Genomic DNA, 15,577 nt, shown 5'->3' with positions numbered 1-15,577 from the left:
CGATTACAGCGACCAAGAACTCTTCCAATCTACAAACGGGCATGTGAGTATTAAGATAGGCCTGAAACAATGTGAAACTATCCTTTAAAAATCTGATAGAGAAATGTCTGTTTTGAATTTGAAAAGTAAAGGATAATGTGACTTTGGATAAAAATGTACCAATCGCAGTACCAATCAACAAAATCACAACACTGACCAGTGAATAGACAAAAGATATATTGTCTGCAGTGTAGGAATTCAGTCTAATAACTTCAGATACTGATACTTTGATAGGATTTTTACATATTCTCCTTTAGAAACTGGCCCGGAGGAGAACTGCACCCGAGCGTGTGATCACAACCTGAAACATCCAGCCTGTGATTTACGTCTCCATCTGTCCCATATATGTGTAGAAGTTGAAGCGTGGAGGACAGCTACTGACTTGTACCTGCCTCCGTATAATAAACGTGTGCGGGCTCTTACCCCAGCCAGCAGGCCCTCTGGTGGTGTAGGGGACACCGCCTCACCGTCGGGCCCTTGGGGCGCGCACAGCTGGGGCGACATGGTGGGCGATTCGTCTATGTAGGGCAGCGTCTCCGAGCCGTCCTGAGACTTGCCGTCCTCCGCTGCGTCCCCCTCGTAGCCATCTGTGTTGTAGTTGAAGTCTGGAGGGCCGAGCGACGGAGAGGGAGGGAGAGAGAGAGAGAAACAGAGAGATGCCGGTTAGCGTCTCACACACACAAGCTGTGTCCTTCTAGCTAACTTACAGTCGCCTCCAGAACTAGCTAGTACTTCCTCAACGCTGTTTTTGGCAAACAGGGATTCTCCTGTTACCCACCACTTATTGTGGCACTCCATATGTGACAAAAAAAAAAACACAAAGAATGGGTGGAACGAAAGCTGACATTTCTGGAGACAATTTTTACATGCAGTTTAACAAATGAACAAATAGTTAAAGGCAGATTAAACTTCTTCGATCACACAGAATAACATTGGATTGTTGAAGCTGGTGTGAAGACAACAAGCTGACAGCACAGCGTGAGACAGTCTAGCATAGCGGAACTGGTTTCAGGGCCAAACTATAGAATACTACAGCCCCGTTTCCTCGGTTTCCTCTTGATCATGTAGCACCAATTAAAAAAATATGTGAGCCTTTTTTCACCGCAGAGACAGCCTAGTTTTAGGGAAAAGGCCAGCGATGAAATACTTCTTTACAGATAGCATCCTGTGCTGAGGATGCTACAAAGCAGCAGACTCCACCTGTAAAGCTCTTCCTTTTAAGTTGAACTTTGTGTCTACGCATCACAGTCTTTGGGTTTCATACATTCGGCTTAGTGTCAGTATTGAGGTCGATATTCATGGCCAACGCTGGCGTTCAGGCCTGAGTAACAGTGACAGCTCCAGTGGACGGGAACAACGCCGACGCCGAAACGAGTCCTGGCCTGCCTCAAAAGAAAAAACGCACTGTTGAAGGAAACAGTGGAATAATAAAAAGGCGCGAGGAGATATAAAAAGCCTGTGTGAGACATAAAAATGCTTGGTCGACACCTTTTTAAATCTGACGTCTTGTTAGAGAGGAGAGGTGTCTCAGGGACAGTGAAAACCAAGCACACACTGTAATGAAAAGAGGAGTTATTTTTACTGTAAGTAAAAACAAAAGATGTTTGCTTATGCTTACACACTAATTACAGATTAATTGTTTTTACCCCGAAGGGATACAAATCCCGTTGATCCATCGGATACAGTAGAATGGAGTACATGCAGCAAAGCCTGTGGAACTTTGACAAAAAGCCGCACAGGCGTCGGCTGGTGAAGAAGCAGAACCCAGTGCTTGAAAGGCAGAGTGTGTGGGAGGTGTGTAGGTGAGCCTCTCTGACTGCTCGTAGCCGGCGCTGAGCTCAAACACCACTTTAAAAAAGGTGCACACGTGTGTGAATCCTCCGCTGTGCAGACATGAACGTGCTGGAGAGGTTGTGTGCGCCCGTGTGAGAATAACTAACGAGCCACAAACAAGAACTAATTTCAAAATAAAAGCGTGTGTGTGTGGGGGGGGGGGGGTTCAATCCCCGTGGGACGACACGCGCCATCAAGCTAATGTTGATGGACGCGGATGTCACCTTCGGACACGCACGTAACCCTCGGTCGCTGGGCCCGCCCACCTGCCAATCAAAAGTCCCCTCCGTCTGTTGGTTGCATGCCAGCATGTAAGTGGACCGTGCAGTGCTACAGCTACCATATGGTTTATTGGGAGCCGTTGGGCAAATGGCTGTCAAATGGTGCACTTCGGTCTTCGCTGGCTTAGTGAAGCGTGCACAGAAAACAGTGACAGTGTGTCGAAGCGCTGCAAGAAGACACGACTAGAACATGAGGCGTTACGGTTAAGAGGGGGGTCAAAACACTGAGGTAAGGACATTTGTCCATAGAAAAGATCTGCAAGTGTGTGTGTGTGTGTGTGTGTGTTTGTTTTCTCGCTCTCTTCCATCTGTTCCCTCTCTGACTCTTCTGCACACCTTCTGGCATCCTGACAGGCTAGTTTGTCCCAATCTGTTATATTTGTGTAAGTGTGTGTGTGTATGTGAGCATGAGCAGAGAAGTGTTCTTAGTTAAGGTATTTACCTGATGTAATAAAACTCAACAGAGCGCCAAAAATCACGTTTGTTCCCAGCACACGGGGGATGTTTTGTCCACTCAACTGTGAGCTGGAAGGATGGATTGATGGCACAGAAAGACTCACACAGAGCACTCGACAAAGCACTCGCGTCTAGAGGAGCGCCAAGGCCTGTTCCCTCTTTTACAAAGATGGAGGCCATGATCCCTTCTTCTATTTGCAGAAAACATCAATAGGCAGCGGGAATCATTCAGAAATGCGCCAGCTGCCGTGTGCGGAGCAGAGAGCCGGTCCATCAAGGGGGAAAGTTGGAACATCGAAGGACAAAGCAGAGAACACGGCCCATGCACAGCCAACAGTGTGCACGCACACGCACACACACACACACACAAGCTGTGTCCTTCTTGCTAACTTACAGTCGCCTCCAGAAAGAGACACAGAGGGAGACAAAAGAAAAGGGTGATTGTGAAAATGTCTCTTTCGACTAGCTGCAGATACTGCTCGGCCACTCCAGAGACGAGATCCAACACAGTGAGAGAACAGAGGAGACGGAAATAAAGGTTATGTACTCAGTAAAACTCATTACAGCCATGTGGTGTAACGTGGTTAGCAGAAAACACCACGTCAGCTGGTGGCATCAGTTTCAAACTAAAAGGCGGACATGGCAAGGCTGAATGTTACACTATTATTAGGACTATAAAAGAAACGGGGGAAATTCTAGTCACAAATGTGTTTCCTGTATGGACTCAAACAGCAGAACACTATATGAGGCATCAGATAACAAAGAGGAAGATAGAAAAGATGGAGATCATATAATGCACGTCAACTGGCTTATTGTTTAACGGTTCTCTTGGAACTCAGAGCTAATTTATTATTGCTCTCAATAATCCATAAATAAGTTGAACGTTACAGTCGCTGACACATAAACATATTCTTCCTCTCTTCGCTTCAGATGTCTTTACATTACAGTCATTTAGCAGACGCTTTTATCCAAAGCGACTTACAATTCAGATTCTCTCACATTTCTACACCGTAGGCACAGCTACGGGAGCAATTTTGGGGGTTAAGTGTCGCTCAACATCACTCGTCCACATTGCTGTTGTGTTGTGGCGTTTAACACAACAGTCACACACAGTCCCCACAGTCATACATGCACATGTTTATCTGCTCGCCCTCTGACTGGCCGGAAATGTCGGCTGTCTCCGTCGCCTAAAGCACCCTGACAATCCCCGAGCATGACAAACAGAAAAATCAATGCTGTCAGTCCACGGAGAGGGATCTTGTCTGTGGAGAGGATTCATCGGCCCCGACACGTTAATACTGTTCAATAGAGCACGCACACACACACACACAAACACACACACGGAGACCAGACTCACCATTGCTGGCGCCGAGGGAACGAATGAAACACGCGGCCTCGAAGAAGAAAGTCATGAGTGCGTTGGCGAGTGTGTGAACGCCGTCTGACCCGAGCTCCTTCACTGGTAGTCGTCCATGTCAAGGAAACAGTGAGGCAAACATTGTGTCACAACTTCAGCCCCACTGGTCCAAACTCAACAACGCGAGCTCGACTCAACTGCACCACAACAAGAGCGATGTGGGAACTGGTGTGGAGCTGCTCCCCGTTCAATACTTCCCACTTTTGTGAGCCTTTTCGAATAGCACTCATTCAAATTAGGGCCGCAACTGATGCATTCAAAAACACCCGCAGCCTAAAAGGAAGCAACAAACTGGTGCGCACAGAGTGTACTGTATGCGTCAACATGTTTCTGTGTCCACTGAATATCGTCACGTCACGTCGCTTCCCAGCCGGCCAATAAAGACGGTGCTGTTTATGGGTGACGTAGGCAGCAGTGAGTAGGCATGACTTTTAGGTAGGCTACATGTACTGTACTACGAGGAGACAGCCAAAACGTAAAAGGAAACGCCAGCCGCACCAAAACAAATGCTGCTGCTCACGAGGCCGGCCGCGGAGTTCTCACATTTGGAAATTATTCAAATCGTGTTTGTGACTCCAACAAACACCACCCTGTTTATCAAATGGGGAACCAGGTACGTCATACAAGCACAGACTCATTTGTACATGTAAATGATACACCGTCCATTAAAAAAAGGAGACGTGTTGTCATTCAGAAGCAGGAAATACACTTTCTAGACTTAAGTATGCTTCTATTGGATCTCATCACGATTGAGAAAATGTAACTGTATAACTTATGTCAGAGCTGGACTGTAGATGTAGACGAGGAAACGATACTGTGGGCAAGGCGATCATAGTATATACAGACCACACCACTGTATGCATACCGTATGCCATCAGAACAGTGGGATCGTTCATCCCTGTAACATCAACTATCATAAATCAATTGTGCTTTTAAGAACCGATAGTTTCACAAAAAGTCATATTGCGATGCTCAGGCGTATGGATGTTTTCCATTAGCTTCCACTTCATCATGAAAGATGCACCACTTGTTTTCCTATCTGCTGCTGTGACCTAAGAACAGTGACTCTACAGTAACTCAAGACATTTTAGTAAAGATACTTTAGTTGGAATACACAGCTGGCTTAACTGACAAAATTAGGACGGACTCCTAGTTCCCCTTGAATCTCAACACTTGAAAGTGAATGAAACTATTTCTTCGGTTGTGAAACAACTTAACACAAAAGGTGATTTGCTCTCTTCTGCGCTATAGAATGAATACCATCGGACATGAGGAACATTTCACAGATAAAAGCTTCTATAGCACGTCCAACGGTCTGACTGTCACCCCGCTGCATTGCATTCTGGTCTGTTGAGACTGCTGGCGGTGGAGACATTTGTATCTCCACTGCTGTGGATTTTATCCAAAGTCTGTAGAATGTCAGCGTAAACACAGAGATGGATTCTGAGGGATTGACGGCAAAACCTGACATTTCTGCTGATGTCTTATTATACTGAAGAGGTTACGTTGTTATTGTCGGGAACAGGATTCAAATAAAAATAAAAACACACCAACAAACAACAAAACAGAAATGAGAAATTCATCACCAAGATTATAGATGTTTCGGGGTTGATTTTTCCTATTACCTCTTTCAGAACCAAACACACACACACCATCACATCTCATGTATTCGATGTTGTTCTCTCTCTCTCTCTCTCTCTCTGGACCTACTTTGCGCTCCACATAATGCTTAGGGAAATTAGTGCTGCCCATGAGGTCACACAGACACTCTCTCTGTCTCACTCACATCACAGAAACATGCTCCACACAATTACCCATAGGCTCTGTGTGTTGATGGGATAAGATCAACGAGGCTCCAGTTAATAAGGAATGGCTTGCACCGGAAAAGCGGGGTAAACGCAAACGCACACACACACACACACACACACACACACACACACACACACACACAGATCTGCCATTGCAGAATTGCTCACTTCACTAGCTGCACCAGTCTGTATGTGTGAGTAGAAAACTACCTCAGCCGTTTCAGAGCAACAGGATCAAAGCGAATGCAATGAAAGAAATCAGAAAAATGATGAAACTGCAGAAATGCTGCTAATGTTCTGCTCACAGTGCGGAGCAATAAAACATAAGCCTGGGCCTTCAACAAAGGCTGCTTTTCATAACTGAAGAATAGCGGTCGTCAAACTCTGGCGCCGTTCATTATGTCGATACGAGTTATTCCCTGATGCATTAGAGGAAGCTCAGAAATGTGGCATTTCAGAGTGAGCTGCCGAACAATAACCTCTTTAGTTGAAATGCAAATTTGCTTCGTCCTCCAGGTTAGATTTTTACGCTTTTCAGCAGCCGATGCAGAATAAAGGTTCTCAGAGTTAGAGCGTCTGTATAAAGCAAGTACCTGCAATTATATTTTTCATATACCGACACACACAGTGCGGCTCCCGTCTAAACCTAAAAAAAAAAAATCGAATAACTCGTGATATGCTTTAGATAATGGTTGGAAGTAAAGTAAACGTTATTTGTGGTTAAAGGGATAAACATGCAAAATTCTTCTACGTGGTGTTTAAAGAGGTTAGAGGTGATGGGCTGAGAGGCCAGCTGCTGTCTGGAGAGCATAAATTGACCGAAGAACACATGATGAAGTGCATTTCATCAATACACAAGTACCCGTTATTTGATTTTGGGCAGCAGTGAGTCCAGATGTTCACCAGAGAATCACTGCCGTGGTGTGTGATGGTCCGTGATGAGTTCAGATGTATTTGAATAACCATCCAGTTTAATCTGTAGTCCAATCACTCCCCCCCCACCACCCACTCACCCACCCACCCACCCGATGACCTCCGCCCAACGTCAGCTCACATCACTCTTACCGCTAACCTATCCTGACGGCCGGCTCTAAATCCACCTGTCACTCTCAATCACCGGCCCTCGTTTCCATGGCGAGGACGAAGGCTGGCCGTGACAGGCGGCCACACGGATGCTTCCTGCTCTACAATGAGCCGCTCGGTGATGTCGGGAGGGTCGCCGGCACACGCCGACTGTGAACCCGGCGGAAGAAGAAACGCATCGCCGGGAACATACCCGGTTTCTGCACATTATGTCTCTTCAGCTTCCCTGTGTGTGCCGCCCTTCTGCAGTAGCAGGGACGCACAAGTGTGTGTGCGTGAATGGTAGACAAAGCACACACACACACAAGGGAAAATGAGGGAAAACAACAAGCAATTTACATCAACTACCAACCATTCTGCTACATAGAAACATCCAGAAACTCCAAAGATGTGTTTGCATGCAAATGTACCCTTAACCGTCGGTGTGGCAGTAAGCCAGTGATTAGAGACGCTACGATAGGATCTACAGAACGCCTTCACGCTCCCAGCTCCCTCCCATGTCCCGTCTATAGGAGCTTGGGGGCCCCGCTGTGCAAAGTTGCAAACTAATAAAGTCAGGGGAAGGAAAAAAGTTGCTGCTGCAGTGTGAGAATTCAATCAGGGAGCTTTGCTGCCTTGCTCAGCATTTTTTTTCCATCTAAGCAGGAGAGGGATTACATCATGCCCTGCAGCAAGCGAACAATATGGGCACCGAGAAGCAAGCAGCCCTGCAAACGGCCTCTCAACAAGCACACACACACACACACACATTATTACAGTGGCGATGTGTGTTAATAACGACTGAGCGCGGTTGTGCACCCTCAGGTTTCTATGGGGAGGCCTTTAATAGAAAACGTGTGTGTGTGTGCCTCAACATGTCTGTGCATGTTTATTATTCTACCGTCTTTACTGTGTGTGTGTGTGTGTGTGTGTGTGTGTGTGTGTGTGTGTGTGTGTGTGTGTGTGTGTGTGTGTGTGTGTGTGTGTGTGTGCTGGGTTGTTGACAAGATATTCCTCTGCTCAAAAGATTTAAGCGAGCTCAACCGCATCAGATCCAATTCTCCCGAGACCAGATAAAAGACAAAAAGGAAAAAACAAAGAGTGTTGAGTGAGTGAGAGAGAGAGAGAGAGAAGAGTGTTGCCTCCTGTAGTCTCCTGCTCAGCAACTAGTCCTCCTGGCCCTGTGGCGCCATGACAGCATGGCAGCACATCAGTGGTTTGACGGATGTGTGGTCATTATTTGTGTGTGTGTGTGTGTGTGTGTGTGTGATGACAGACTCCATGTAGTCCCTCACACCTCCCTGTCCTGCAGTCGTCAATCAGGAGGCGACGCTGGGGAAATTAAAAGCCTTTATGAAGGTCTATCTTTTCGGCCCGGGACCGGATAGTCCACTCATCATCCACATAAAGTATCTCAGCGACGGCAGACATGACACGAGACTCTTGAGGACAGAAACCAGCGGCAATACGGCACCACTGGAAACCAATTTCATTCCACTGTTTGGAAACGAGAAAAGCGATAAAATGACGAGGAGGCGCTTTGGCGAGCGTACATACACAAGATTGTTTTACAACATTAAAAATGGGAAAATACAGCGTTGGCCAGCTGGTGCGACTGCAGTTTGAGCTACTCTAAAGCTCCATAGCTTTTAATGGAGTCTATGTTATCTGTGAACCAGACCCCCAAGAATCATCAGGTGCTCAGAGGTCTTTCTCTTCATACGATCTCTGTTAAGAAACCAAAGGGTAAACCAAACAAACAGCCGCTAGCCAGATGTGCCGCGACCGACTGTGTTCTTTACTGCGCGCTGCTTCTCCCCGGGAGCCATCACAACTGTGATCAAACCGGCTTAGTGATCAATATGCAGACACACCCGTCTTCTTCCTTATGCACACACACACACACACACACACACACACACACACACACACACACACACACACACACACACACACACAACTACAGTGACACGTGAGTGAACATGCAGCCACATGTGCATGCGCACGCAAGCACAGCTGGGGTTTAGAGGGAAGTCTCGCTGCACAGTGACACATTTGAATCTAGCCTGCTGTTTGAGCCTTAAATTGGAATTTTGTCTGACAGGGACGCCATTAGCGGCGTTGCAGAGGCGTTTTGTTAACGGACACGTGCCGCGCAGTGAGCTACAGTACTACTACAACGCAGTCTTATCCAAGGAGTAGTCCAGGGGTTGAGTTCCACGAGGATGTGTCAGACATTCTCTAAACCACTTGGGACCAAATCTATATTTTAATAAAATATCAGCTTTTAAAGTGAGCTTGCGTGGCTCTCTCTGCACCGCTACAGAGTGAAGCTTTGTATGAGATTGGTGGGAGGTGAAGCTGTTGTAAAATCTGAAAATGTCAGTATGCTACGTCTTAGTTCAGAGCCAGAAACACATCCTTAAGGTGCCCAAAGCCGCTAAACAAACCACAAAAAACTGTGATTAATGAGGACCTGCTTCACTTGAGCCAACCAGGCTGCGTGATCAAACTGATGATCCACAGCGCACGGTACATGCAGCGTATATTAATGATGACAGCCATGCTAAAGCTCTAAAAATAACTACTGCCTGCCAACTAAATGAACTTCACATAAGCTGTGAACGTGGCAGCGAGGTGAGTCTACGCGCTGTGGTACAGAGAGGTGTGAACGTCACCTTCATCACACGTCTATAGCTGACTGAAGTCTATTGAATGAATTCAGATCACTTCTGGGAATAAGTGTAATCCCTTTACGAATACTAACTTACCTCCAGTGATTCGTCGTTGACATAATGAAACATACCCTCTTTATTGAGCGTATTCTCATTCTATTGTATCGCTATAATCCACAGATTATAGGACTACCTGAGATAAAGAGAGAACGACTGCCTTTCAGTGATTCAGACCCAAAATGACAGTTAAAATGTGTGTGTGTGCACCTTCCGTTTCAACAAATAACACATGCCGCCACGACTTTCTACCCGCTTCATGTTACAGCGATGCTAAATGCTGCGAACTACGCTGATGCCAAGAGCGGTGAGAGTCTGTGAGTCATCCAGTTAAGCCGGGGTCTTTGCCCCCCCCCCCCCCAATCCAGCCTGATCAAGACGATATAACGTGTAGGCTCCTCAGATAGAGCTAACCACTGTGCTCAGGAAACAAGCAGAGCTCACTTTGAAAAGGTCAATAAGCTCCAACACAGTAGCCACTGGAGAGAGAGGAGGAAAGGAAGCACAGACAGAGGGAGGGGGAGGAAGAGCCTTGTGCGTTAATGGGAGAAGACAGGAAACTTGCCAAAACACGATCAAAAAACGACATGAAACGCAGGCAGACGGATGAGGCTTTAAATATTTTACGCTGCGTATGCATGAAGACGTGCGCCCGTTATCCGCTCCACAACCTGTGCGCTCACATCTGCGGCACTCCACAGCCGGAGAGGAGTCGGATGAAGAGGCGCCATTGTCCCTTTAATGCCTCATGTGAGTGACGGCTCTACTGCAGCTGCATATCTTCACGTGCCATATGCCTGTAGGCAGAGAGAGATAACGGGGACCCCTCCACTTACCACCCCCCCCCCCCCCCCCCCCCCCCCCCCCCCAACCAAACCAACCAATGTTGTTACCATGGCAGCCGGCCACTATACATTGTAATTAGCTGGCCTGAAATCCCCAAGGCTCGGACCGGTTGGATACAACCCACTGCTTCCATAGATTAAAGGCAACCCCTGTCGAGCCCGGAGCTGTGTCTGTCTGCACGTACACACACACACACACACACACACACACACAAGTTCACAATCAAGTGCACAAGCACAACAAAAAGACACAAACCCCGACTAATCACACACAAACCATTTTTATATCCCAAGTCGCCCCAGCCCAGGAACGAGGAAATCCATCTTTCTCGGTTGCTCTTCGCTGCCCACGTTCAGCAGATGCACCGTGTGGTCACCTCAGTGCTGCAGCAGGACCCTCTGCGTTGGTTCGTGGGTACGTGCTGATGGAAAGCGCATCGAGACCGCCCGGTGAAACAAAAACAGAGCGACATCGAGCGGAGATATCGAGATGCGAGCGGCTGTCGGGGAGCCCTCGGGGCGGCCCCGCCGGCGAGTCTATTTATTGCGTTCCCCAATCAGGAGGATATGATGCAGATCAGAGGCAATGGGTTTGATGCACTCTAGGTGTGTCAGACAGAAGAGTGGAGCGATCCGTGTTTGGCATCACAACAACGCCCATTGAGGAGCGACTCGTGAGAGCCTCTACAGGGGGTCAAAGTCAGGACAGGAAATCAACAAGTCGGCGACGAAGAAGAAGTTAATCTGAAAACTGAGTTATGCCAAAAAGGAGACATGAAGATAAAAAAAAGCAGTTTTCAGAGTGATTTGTTGGCTCATCAAGAACACAAGCCCCAAACAGCTGCAGAATTATGTCATTGTGATCACTTAAAAATGTTAAAGTATAAATCTGATGACAGTCCGCCACAGCGGCGTGCGCACACCGACCTATGTGAAAGCTATTGCACATGATTGCACCATACCAAGCCAGACATTGTGAGCACTTCTTTTTGCTTTTCAAGCTTAAACAAAAACTCTGGGGGCCCCAAACGAGTACCGCTTCTACAAGCAGAGGCCGCTGGTGTAAACAGAACACTCTGTCAAATAGAAACCCATCTGAGTAAAAATTGGAAGAACTGCACACTTTTAAAACATTTGGCTGTCACTGAGAGAAGATCGAGATAAAGAAAACCTGGACTATTAAGAAAAAAGAGCTGAAAACAATGCCACTCCTCTGTCCTCTCTGAGCTGTTATGAAGAGAAACACCTGCTGTTCACGGGGCTCTCTGCAGATCTCTCAGACTCTCCCGGCGTCGTGCAGCGATGCTTTGCTCTTCTCCTCTCACACTAACCGCCCCGTTAGCCAACCGTTACTGCCGCGCAGCGAAAAACTACAAGGTGTCTCGCGTGTCACCAACCATCTGGCTTTTGTGAGTGCAAACACGAATGCACAGATTTCACCGATAATGAGGCTCCGCAGGTTGTTGTTTTTTATTGAAAGACACATTGTAAAGAGCGACAGAAGAGAGTAGGAAGGGATGCCGCATGATGCCTGATAAACAGAGAGCACTCGGAGGGACAAAGCCATTTGGCCTGCATGTGTCAGCATATTTTTTACACACACACACACACACACACACACACACACACACACACACACACACACACACACACACACACACACACACACACACACACACACACACACACACACACGAGAGACTTTGAGGATATCACTCCATTGATTTTGAGTTTAATCCGTGTACTAAAGGTCACAGTTAAGTGGTGAATAAAAAGTGGACAGCGCTTTATAAGAGTGGCCTCGCCATGCTAATCATAGTCTATAGTGGCGCATCCCATTTATACTGTAGCGAGAGAGAGAGAGGGGGCGAATATAACACAGAGAACAACAGTGGGCACACATGAATAAATAAACTTAATTAAGTATCCCTTACATTTACGGAGGAAGGACAAAAGCATGTATCTCTCTGCTACCACTTTCCATCACTGTGAGCTTTCAACCAGTCCATTACACTGTAGGGTACAAGCTCACTAGAGCTGGAAAGCTGGAAATCTTCCCATACTATCCCCCCCCGTCTCACCTGGCCTGGGAACCAGAAGAATCCTGCTCTGGCAGATGAGTCCGGTACGCCTCTCGGATTCATTGGTCAGATTTCCAGCAACTTCCGATGCGACGGGCCAATCACAACCGTTCATCGTAGGACGTGGCTGCCCCCGTCTTCTCAATGAGACTCATGTGATCGGACGCTTCAAGCGTGTCCACGTTTGACACCTCAATGTGACCTGCCTGATCGGATAAAGGTCGGATATATTTCGTGGTCAAAGTAGACTTGTTTTATTCAAGAAATGACGACAACAAAGCTCCACCCCACCTATTCTTTTTGCTATTTTTATGATATTATAAAAACAGGAAATGCTGCTACGTCACACGTTTCGTTGCTGTTTGTAGGTCTATCGGAGGCCTTTTGGTCTACGCCTATAACGTTGATAAAGCCCCTTGGAAATCAAAAATGAACCAAGAGGCTCCAGACTCATTTGTATCTGCGATTTGGTCAGTCAATGTTAAACTAAGTCCCACCACCTCCCCTGAAACATCCCTTAGAAAGATGTACTTCTACCTGCATGGATGTTTCTATTTCTTCTCTTCTTTTCCTCCCCTCTCTCACTGAGGGTCTCTACAATGTCAAACCAGGCTGAATGTGAACATCCATTTTAAACCCAGCAGAACGCCGACCTACTGAGACCAGAACGCCAACCCTTACTTCCATCAATCTTTAATGATTCCCCCACAAACACGGGTGTAAAAATATACACACAGAAAATGGGTGAGAGAGAGAGAGGGAGCGGGAGAGACGCCTACCTGCAGGATGATGGTTTCTTGGTGTGACAGCTTCTACAACAACATGCGACCGAACCTTTATAGAGTCAAGATTTATATCCATGATTTAGGATTCAGCAAGTCCATTTCAGGAAAACCTGAGGTGATGTATGACCTGTATGCGTTGGTTCACCTGAGTCCGTCTGGGAGAGACTGGCCGTTGCTCGAGTGCATCCATCAACCCTCTCAACTCATAATGGCCTCATCTCCCTTTCCTGTCCCCCCCCCCCCTCTCTTCCTCTCCTCCCCACTTTTTCTTCCCCCTCTCCTCTCCTCCCCTCTCTTCCGCTCGACTACCCTGAATGCCTAATCGTGGCCCCCGCCTTCCGGGAGCACGTAAACATGCCAGCCGCACCATTGGCCGGGAACAGTGGCGTTAGTCTGTGCCGATTGGCTGAGGGGGGAAGGGGGCATGGGTGGCAGGAGAAGAAGAAGAGGGTTGGTGGTTACAACAGCGCTGCAGGATAACTGCTGTCCATAGTAACATGCCAGACACACACACACACACACACACACACACACACAGCTCGAGCCCCTGAGGACATGGTAAAGGTCCCCACGGACTCGGAGAACACAAACACACTCAGACACATGACACACCCTCTAACATCAAGCCCAACAAAGGATTTTGCAGAGCTTCACCCACGTGAAGGCGGCAAGACATTTGCCATTGAAAGGAGAATCCAGCTGATGCTGCTATTTTTGGTATTCTAGCTAGATTTACAGCAGCCGCGCTCATGTTTACCACGTTTACATAATTCAGCTCTATGCAAAACACTGACTGCACGGTGGATTTTGGGTCAAACAGACAACAAAGAATATAACAAAACAGAAAGATAGCCAGCTGTTTACGAGGGCGCTGGTCTGGTTGGTGTCGGCACTATTTACTGTACTAGTCTGTACTGTGTGTGTGTGTGTGTGTGTGTGTGTGTGTGTGTGTGTGTGTGTGTGTGTGTGTGTGTGTGTGTGTGTGTGTGTGTGTGTGTGTGTGTGTGTGTGTGTGTGTGTGTGTGTGTGTGCGCTCAAAAGATGGTTTCCTCAAGAATTTCTGTATTCTGTGATACATGAATTGTCTTTTAATCAAGCTAATAAAACCGTATCATTTTAAGACAGAGAGGTTGTTTTTCTTCAGAAATAAGTGTATTTATTCAGCATATTTCTGCTGAACACAAGATTTTTAAGTCTATTATGAAATGAATATGCAGAGACAAGTAGGGCTGTACCCAATGTCAACGTTCAAACCTTTTATTGAGGTTTCTGAATGAAACTTTGAACGTTGGTCGTAAGTTTTTTCTTAAAAAATGGTTTCATATAAAAAATGCAATATTGGTCAGAAAATCGTTGAGCCTCAGTAAAGCAGGAGGTCGTCGCTCCAGCTGAGCTGCGGTGTGTGAACGAGCCACAACAACATACTCAGCTGAGCCAAAAGCTTCATCTATTATTCACACGGTCGGCGCTGAGTGAACCCGGGACGGTGTTAGGACTTAGTGCCCAAATCCCTCCCTCACTTCTTCAGCTGAACGACGAGAAATTAAACATTTCCACGTTTCACTACAACTGCACAGTCCCTGTAGTTGTGTGCAACTGTATGAAGTTTCCACAATAAGGGCTAGAATAAAGGATGCTCTGATGTATTGTGGCCACACTATGTAACAATTCAATTCAATTCATTTTTGTATAGCCCAAAATCACAAATTACAATATGTAGGGCTTTACAATATGTACACATTTGACATTCTCTTGTCCCGGAACCCTCACATCGGAACAGGAAAAACTCCCCCAAAAAAAACCTTTAACGGGGAGAAAAGAGGGAGACCTGTGGGAGAGCAACAGAGGAGGATCCCTCTCCCAAGATGGACAGAATTACAACACATTCAATGTATGACAGAACCACGGCAGGAGGCAAGAACAGGTGTGTTTTCACACAGTGTACCATCTTCTGAATCCTTAAATAATACCGATGGTACAGTGGTAATGTGGAGGATTCTGCTGATACATGTGTTTTTGTTTTTTTTACTGCTGGACGAGAGCATCCGTTAAACTGTTCACTTTTCCATCAGTACTTCCAGTCTCTCTCTGTTAAATACTCAAAAGCACGGAGCGTTTGGTTCTCCCTCAGCGGCATCCACACAACCGTTTGCTGTTTTGGAGGAGCGAACATGAAGCCGATTACATAAGCGTGAACCCCAATGGGAGAAAAGATGCTCGAACACAAAGCGGAGAGGC

At 46.9% G+C, this 15,577-nt stretch overlaps 1 protein-coding gene across 2 annotated transcripts in view; it reads right to left on the bottom strand.

Moving 5' to 3' along the window:
* The window catches only part of abr (ABR activator of RhoGEF and GTPase), a 109,185-nt gene that overhangs the window by 69,757 nt on the left and 23,851 nt on the right, over positions 1-15,577 (bottom strand). For both annotated transcript variants that reach the window (XM_079171738.1, XM_079171736.1), the window contains exon 2: positions 463-644. In XM_079171738.1, the coding sequence (XP_079027864.1) occupies positions 463-644 (182 nt within the window). The remainder of the gene's footprint in view (positions 1-462; positions 645-15,577) is intronic.

This window comes from Pholis gunnellus, assembly GCF_910591455.1.
Source record: "Pholis gunnellus genome assembly, chromosome: 13".
NCBI classification, from domain to species: Eukaryota; Metazoa; Chordata; class Actinopteri; order Perciformes; family Pholidae; genus Pholis; species Pholis gunnellus.
This window is presented reverse-complemented; position numbering and strand designations above follow the sequence as displayed.